Here is an 8,493-nt window from a genome sequence, read left to right as displayed (position 1 = left end):
AGTCTCACTTTTACCTCAGGAATTAATAGTAGAAAAGTGAGAATGAGATCAAAGTGAGCTCATCTAAGTTTTATGGCCCCGGAGCCTGAAATTCCTATTTATTGTAACCATGGCAACACCATTCAAAGCAGATCAAAACTGTAGGAGGAGTATCGTTTTGAAAGTTTTTCACAGAAATTTCTATTTTTAGTAAGCATGGCAACACCTTTCATTGAAATCAAAAACCGAAGCATAGAATTATGTATCTTAGTAGAGTCTACTTGTGTGCCAAGTTATACTGAAATCAAAGCAAAACTGCAGGAGGAGTAGCGTTTTGAAAAAAATGTTTACGAACGGACGGACAGACAGCTAGACAGATGGATGGACACCTATTATTGCATAAGTAGATCACATAAGGTCTTTTGATCTGTGACCAGTAGAGCTAAAAAATTGATCCCTTTTTATTTCATAGAGAAAAGAAGAGAAAATCTGTCATTCATAACATCTTGAATGTTTAATACCTTTATATCTTTATATTTATTTGAAAGGCAGCATGTTGAGAATAAGGAACTGGTAATACTCTTATATTATATACTGATAATAACTCCTTTTGGATATAAAGGTGGTCAATACAGGATCCAGAAACATGCGTTGGTTGGCACACAACTTGCTGGAAATTTTTTGCATCTAATGCAAGTAAAAGTAAGTTGTTTGGTTGTTTTAAAGTATTGATGTTAAAGTCACCTAAGACTAGAGTAGGAAGATTATCCATTTTATCCATAATTTTGATAAGGTGTTTGGTGAAATCTTGAAGAGAAAGCCATGGAGGACGATACACATGAAGAATAAGAATTGAGTGTGAATTTCCCTCTGCTTTGAAAAGTTCATATTCAATTCCTTTGGTTTGGTTTTGATTATGCAATGGCTGTAATGTCCATTCAACTGAAATATAAGAACAAACACCCCCATATGAAAGTTTACTCCTGTCTATCTGATCACTGTTGTAGCATAATTCTCTGTCAACTCTGAGAATGTTGAATGAATCAATCTTCATGGATGAATCTGAATGTCTAGATGTCAACCATGTTTCAGTGATACATATGATGTCAGATGTAGAAAGAATGAGATCTGCCTTCAAATCTTTGATATGAGCAGCCAAGGAGTTGATGTTCAAATGAGCAATAGTGATTGTAGACTGATCTGGAGTCCATAATGGTAGGATTTTGAATGGCTGTTCTGTTGTCATTCTTTTTATTTCTGTAGTCACATCATTGTTACAAGAAATACATTTTTCATTAAAATCCAGAAAAAATAATCCTGAGAGTTTAGTTACTCTACTAACAGCTACATAAAATTGACCTGGTTGGTAGCGACCTTCACAAGATATTACAATTTTATCCAGTGTTTGACCCTGTACTTTGTGAATGATACATGCCCATGACAAAGTGAGGGGAAATTGCCGACGAGAAACCTGTGCCACTTTGTATCTTCCAACAGTAAATCGTACTTCTTCTTGATGTATTGGTACAGCTTTGGAATGTGGAGGAATTACTGTTTTAAAAGTATCCCTGGCATTGGAACCAATAGTTGGGTCATCCATTTCAAGCAATACAAATACTGGGATGTAGTTTGATGAATTTTCTGGAGGTGGTGGATAAAAACCAACAATAGTGCCTTGAGCTCCATTTACCAGGCCATCTGATGTATCAATATTTTTGGTTATCATTACACGAGCATTTTTTGATAACTGAATATACTGACGCAAACCTCCAGTGCGATTTGGATTATCTGGCATCTGAACTTGGAATTGACCAGTATGATGCTCTGTGTTCATGTCCTGAGCTTTAATGGTGTATACAGGATAATCAGTTGCAGCAAGATGGTTTTGATTGTGTTGGTCTACTTTTTTTATTTGTTGTGTAAACATGTAGAGCATTTGCAGGATATTGTGGGTCATTTGGTGAAACTTGTCTAGTCCTTAGGAGTTCAATATCATCTTTGTTTTGTATGTTAGTTCTGATTCGATTTAAGAGCTCTGCAAATTCTACGTCATCTCTCTGTCGCATAATCTTGGAAAGTGTTGCTATATGAAAATGTTGCCATAGAGATCCATACAATCGCATCTTAGGGCTCTTCGGCAATGCAAACACTTGACTTTGACCAACAGGTGGGAGTTGGTAAAGGTCACCAAAAACTATAACTAATACACCCCCAAAGAGACTGTCTGATTTTGGTTTTCCAATAATCTCTGTTAAACGATTATGTACAGTCACTAGACCTTCACATCCCAACATTGATACTTCATCGATGATGATGCATTTAAGATTAGCGAACTTTACTCGTAGGGATGAGAGAGTTTTGTGGGAACAAGAGTCTAATCCTGGCATTATACTAAAGGCTGAGTGAACAGTTTGTCCATGAATATTCCTTGCTGCAGTTCCAGTAGGTGCTGTTAAGAGACATACTATTTCTTCTGGATTATCCACTTGTGATCTCAACAGTTTAGTGATCATTTGGTACAATGCTTTGATTAAGTGGCTTTTACCAGATCCGGCTCCTCCTGTGATGAATGTCAGTATCTGATCTGGTTCTTTTCCTGTTGATACACATGTCAACTTTTGGAAACACCACTCATAAATTTTATTGAAAATGAATCGCTGTTCTACATTGAGAGATCTTATAAATGGTAGATATTCTGTGTCTGGCATTATTGACTCTTGACGCTCTGATGTTATAGGAAGTTGTGACTTAAAGGCTTCATAATGTTAAGATTCAGGATGGTTAGCTGGATCAAAAATTGCATATTCTTCAGCAGGTGTGGATCCCTCCTCTTGTTGCATATGCCTCTGATGTTCAATTTCTCCTGCTATTTGGGCCCATGCATCCTCAGGTGGACCATTTTCTTCAAGCTGTTCATATGCCATCTCAATGACTTCTGCATGTTTCTCAAATTTGGTTTTGTTGCTAAGCACTACTTTGTTTTTCTTTCTGAATGTAGTGTTGTAAGAGCCATCATCATCCAAGAGCTGTTTCTCTTTTCTGTACGGAACATACAACATTAGTTGGGAATGGAAGTATTTTTCTGGATTGTGATCTTTTGAATAATGATGTGTCCTTATGACAGCATTTTTTTTCCGTTTTGTGATGTATCCTTTATTGTCCTGTAACTTAAGAACAATTGTGGGTTGGTCATCATTGTCAAGAATATCAACATCATCAGACTCTTCATTGTCCTTAGGCTTCTTGTAATGTAGTCTATATGACGAGATAAAATCTGCTAAGCATATATTCTCTAGTTCTTTTGGTCTATATATATATCTATCTACCATACCCTCCATGTAAATATCCTCATCTTCATCATCAAGATGTTGTATAATATTCATCGGCTTAAGCATTCGAACTCGTTCTTCAGACACATCTGTTGGAACATATATAACTTCTCTGGTGGACCTTTTCAAAGGCAGTGACAAAATACGATATGCTGCTTCTTGTGCAGACACTTCTCGGGAACTGAGAAACTTGCTGCCAACTTTTTTAAGTTGTGAACGAAGATCCATATTAGCTGCTTGTTTGGATGCTGCTGTAAGCAGCTCACCCAATTCATGTTCAGGTTTTGTCATGTATGATGCAATATACATCACACAAGCATAGGGGTCAGTGATGTACTGAAGGTCAGTGTTAGCCTGCCAAGCTCTGAGAATATTTGGATTGTAGTTGTTTATGTACACATCCTTTGGTTCCCTTTTGTGGACAACTCCGTTTGTGGACTTGAAATGTTGCAGAGCATACATGTAGTTATTATATGGAATATTGGCTAAAGTCAAGACCTCTTTCAAAGTTAAACCAGCCACGTCTTCATTTGTGATGGTATCAAACACGGTATGCAATATTTCAGTTGGCTTGATATTCTCTCTAATTTCTCCCTGGGAGCTAATTCTACAAATAACAGTTGCATCTGATGGAGGTCTTGGATAATGAAACCTACATTTTTTTCCTGTTTTACGACACGTGTGTGAATGGACATGTCTTTGCAAAGTATTAACCAAGGAATATAGCTCTTTATCCTCATCTTCCTCAGGAAGATTACAAGAGATGTATGAATCTATGAAATTAGTAATAACATGTTCCTCAGCTGATTCAAAGTCTGGAGCATCTGATGACCATAACACCATATGGATGTGAGGGGAGCCCCTCTGCTGGAACTCCACTCTGTAGTAGAAATCGGTTATGTTCCCAAGGACTTCACCTTTAATTATTAGCCTGATGAATTGCTGCACTCTGTAGTCAAATTGACGAGCTGCTGTGATTGGATTTTTTCGAATCCAAGAGCATCTCTCCTCCCAAGTCAAAGCCTCAACATCTTCATTTGTTAGTTTAACCTTGAATTGATCTGCTATTATACAGATGGTTTCAGGCCAGCGTAGATCTGCTGCTGATAAAGTGAGGAACCATGTAAATGGTCCTAACTGTTTAATCATCCCCAGTAAATCATACAGAATTTTTTTACAGTATGCTGGTGATCCACGTATAGTTTGGAGAATTGGTAGCCTTTGTCTGTCTGAATCAGCTGTTTTCGGTATTCATCATTCTTAACTTGTCCAGCAGTGACAGCAGTAGAGGACTGATTAGTTGCCTTTCTAAGTGCAATGTTTATGCTATCAGACACTTGTTTGAAATCTGTTAAAAACTGAGCATAAAAAAGGTATTCAACATTTGTTGCATATCTATTGTCTTTGTTGCACAATCTGGTCATGAAGTATTTTCTGAGTGTGAGTTTATTGTTTCTTTCAACATCAAAACCAAATTCTCCAGTCGGAAAAAGATGTGGAAATGTTAGCACCTGTAATGAAAAAGTTGGAGTATTTATTCATGAATGAAAATTGTTCTATTTTTATCTTTTAATCTACTATTCCCATGCTGTAATGTATTATGTTTCATTTGGTTGCTAATGCTTTGTTTCTAATGCTATTAATCAGAGGTTACTGCTTGAACCACATGTTTATTTATTTACACTGTAACTATGTATCCTATCTTTAGCACATACCTCATTGTTCTGGTCTTGTAAAATCTGGGTTGGAAGTCTTCCTTCGCCAGGTGCAATACTGAAGATTTTGTTACCAGAGGCAGAAGCAGCAATGTTTTCAGGTTGTAAGCATGAATCATATGTCAGTCCTCTAAGCTCACTTTCATCACTTTCTTCATTTGATTCATCAACTTCATTAGAATTTAATACAGTGCTGTGCTCAGAAGATAATGTTAATGACTCTTGCCCATTATCATGCATTGCTTCTTCTGTAGAATGATACTGCAGAGCAAAAAGACAGTTATTGTTGGAGTAGTTCATACATATAACATTTAACATATTTTTATGATTTTTGTTTAAAGAACAACTAATAGAACTGAAATTGAGTTGTTTGGGTTTAGTATTTTGCATGTATGTCTACCTCATGTAATTTTTACATGTATGATATACACTATAATTTTATTTAAAATTTATTGAACTTAAAACATTTTGAAACATGTGTCCTAGTTAAGATTTTTTTTTTTTGATGTTTACTAACCTGATCTTGGTCTTGAAAAGTCTGAGTTGGGTTTTTTTCATGTTGAAGGATGGTATGGCTAACCTGTTGTCTAACATCTGTAAAGATATTAATATCGTTTTGTTCTTCGTTGTTATTATGATCTGCACCATTCTCCAGTTTGTCCTCTGATCTTTCTTCCAAGTTATCTTGTGTTGCAGTTAATGCTTGCCATAATTCCTCATTGTCATTTTCAAATTCTTGTTGCCACATAGCATTTATATCAATATCTCTGTATAACTTGTGGTTCTGTTTAAGGTAGCATAGTGCTTTCTCTACTGCAGAAGGTCTAATCATCTGATATTGGACATGTCCAGTGTATTTCATTTTTCTTTTCAGTTTCAGTGGAATGAATCCCATATCTGATGTTGATGACCTTGGCAATGAAGCACATGTTTGGGTGACATCAACAGGGACATTGACAACTGATCCAATAACCGCCTTCTGTTTTCCGCTTGGTAAATTAAGTAGTTTCATAAATGGTATTCTCTTTGCTATCAATCTAGCCTCCAGTTCTGAAAGGCATTCTAATTCTGGAGGAAGAGGTTTGACTTGAAGTTTGTTAACTGATGCCATAGCTGGAATGTGCCCCTGTTGTAAAGATCTATGACATGTTTTACAAATCGTGTCCTCACCTGTCAAACATTGAATTAATATTTCTTTTGTGCACTTCAAGTAATTACATGACATCACATGTTGAACAGATTGCTTATAAAGCAGTCTGTGACAGCATGTACATGTGTAGGTTGGTCCATCTTGAATGGCTTTCTGAAACTCTTTCAAAATGTTTGAGAATACTTCACGTTGATGCTGTCTTTTCAGATTTTTACAAATTTTATCCTTTTGTCTATCCAATGAAATTTTTTCATGTGTTCGTTTCGATCTGATTTCCTTTTGTAAACTGGTGTTCAATTCTCTGTCTGCTTTCACTTGAGCTGGAGTTCTCTTTGATCTGATTTTCTGTTGAAGTTTCGTGTTCACTTCCTTGTCTGCCTCCTTTTGAGCTGGAGTTCTCTTTGATCTGATTTTCTGCTGAAGTTTCCTGCTCACTTTCTTGTCTGCCTCCTTTTGAGCTGGAGTTCTCTTTGATCTGATTTTCTGTTGAAGTTTCCTGTTCACTTTCTTGTCTGTGTCCTTTTGAGCTGGAGTTCTCTTTGATCTGATTTTCTGTTGAAGTTTCGTGTTCACTTCCTTGTCTGCCTTCTTTTGAGCTGGAGTTCTCTTTGATCTGATTTTCTGTTGAAGTTTCCTGTTCCCTTCCTTGTCTGTGTCCTTTTGAGCTGGAGTTCTCTTTGATCTGATTTTCTGTTGAAGTTTCCTGTTCACTTCCTTGTCTGCCTTCTTTTGAGCTGGAGTTCTCTTTGATCTGATTTTCTGTTGAAGTTTCCTGTTCACTTCCTTGTCTGTGTCCTTTTGAGCTGGAGTTCTCTTTGATCTGATTTTCTGTTGAAGTTTCCTGTTCACTTCCTTGTCTGCCTACACTTGAGCTGGGGTCCTTTTTAATCGTCTGTTTTGTTTTGATAATGCTTCTTTTTTCTTATTTTCAAATTTGTTTAGTAATCTCAATTCACGTTGTAGAACTTTGTTTCTCTCCCTGTCTGCAGCGATTTGATCAGGAGTTCTTTTTGATCTCCACCTTGCTTTACTTAGTGTACTGTTTATCGTTTTTTATTAATATTACCTGCTTGAAGATTGACAGTTGTTTGAACATTGGAAAGTCTTTTTTTTTTTCTCCTCTATTAGGCTGATTTGATTTTGTATTTCTTTCTCTAACTGAGAAAATAGCTTTTCTTGGTTCATGTCTAAATTGGGTTGATTTTTATGTGTTGATTTATAAGTATCAGCTGCTGTATTTGTTGTATTTGGTAAAATTTTGGTATATTGTTGCTGTAATTTTAATTTTTTCACTTCCTTATGATCATCGTTAGCATTCTCAGTGCTTTTCCTTTTCAAGCCAAGATCTACTGGTGATATCTGTTAATAAGACATAAAATTTTCTTGAGAGAAATGATTATTTAAACAATTGTTGTGTTATTTTTGAATGGTGTTATTTAATAAGTTAACATCAACCACTTTACCTTATCTTGTGAGTTGTGATCTGTTGGTTGTTCTGAACTGCTAGGCAGTTTGGTCTCATTGCTGGGCAATCTGATAAAAATAATACATGTAATTTGTTAAGTCAACAATAAGAATATGAAAATTAGATTCAAAGTATTGTTATTATAGACATGAAAATGAAAAACATTATAAAACTATGCATTATAAGGGAAAAAATAAAAGTCCTCTATAGTATTAATTATTACATTGAATATATATAATTGAATATCCAAATGATATACACATTATTTTTCTTAACTCTGAATGACCTGATGTTTTCACGAATGAAAATTCATGGAGATATCATGTGTAAAGTGAATACAATTTGTATAAAGAAAAAGTATGTGTGTGTTGGTGTGTTGGGGGGGGGGGGGGGTTCTTACCTGGATTTGACTTTAATTAATTTGATTTGTTCTTTTCTGTATCTGTACCCTTTGTTTTCTTTTCTAGGCATCTTGAACTACAAAATTTAAAACAAAACTGTATCTGTATCCTTTGTTTTGTTTCCTTGGCATCATGAACCACTAAATAAAAAAAATTCTTTTCAAATGATACATGATGTAATCTAAGCATCATTGTAACAGTATGTCAATGACTTTTTATTTAATTCTTTTCATCACTGTAACGTAATGTCAATGAAATTTATTAAAACTCTTACTACTTATGAAGCAATCATGCCAAAAGTATTGCATAAGCAATATATGTCATCTATTGGTACCTCCAATTTTTAAAACAATTTTATTGTCGTTTTATGTGCTAAATAGGTGATATTATAGTTCTAGAGTAAATTTGGTAAAAGATTTATTTGTACAGGACAAACCCAGTAAGAAAGAAATAA

At 35.4% G+C, this 8,493-nt stretch overlaps 1 protein-coding gene across 1 annotated transcript; it reads right to left on the bottom strand.

The window, feature by feature from the left end:
- Nucleotides 1-6,423: 6,423 nt before the first annotated feature.
- LOC133198223 (submandibular gland secretory Glx-rich protein CB-like) lies at nucleotides 6,424-8,109 on the bottom strand. Its single transcript, XM_061334348.1, has 4 exons — nucleotides 8,087-8,109; nucleotides 7,637-7,706; nucleotides 7,467-7,532; nucleotides 6,424-7,065 (listed from the first exon to the last, which is right to left on the bottom strand). Exons 1-4 carry the CDS (start codon nucleotides 8,107-8,109, stop codon nucleotides 6,424-6,426), a joined length of 801 nt encoding a protein of 266 aa, XP_061190332.1.
- Between the last annotated feature and the right edge of the window lie 384 nt (nucleotides 8,110-8,493).

The sequence above is a fragment of the Saccostrea echinata genome, unplaced genomic scaffold (assembly GCF_033153115.1).
Source record: "Saccostrea echinata isolate AGI-Se365-2 ecotype Australia unplaced genomic scaffold, CSIRO_AGI_Sech_v1 ptg000033l, whole genome shotgun sequence".
In the NCBI taxonomy this organism is placed as follows: domain Eukaryota; kingdom Metazoa; phylum Mollusca; class Bivalvia; order Ostreida; family Ostreidae; genus Saccostrea; species Saccostrea echinata.
The sequence above is the reverse complement of the archived record's forward strand: the minus strand, read 5'-3'. Positions and strand labels throughout refer to the sequence as shown.

What these genes read in the sequence shown, in the direction of transcription:
- LOC133198223 (XM_061334348.1), bottom strand. Translation starts at nt 8,109, where the DNA reads ATGCCTAGAAAAGAAAACAAAGG. An exon ending in ATCACAACTCACAAGATAAG is followed by an intron (nt 7,533 to 7,636) that starts GTAAAGTGGTTG and finishes TCTTATTAACAG; the next exon opens with ATATCACCAGTAGATCTTGG. An exon ending in CTAACGATGATCATAAGGAA is followed by an intron (nt 7,066 to 7,466) that starts GTGAAAAAATTA and finishes AAAACAAAACAG; the next exon opens with ACGATTAAAAAGGACCCCAG.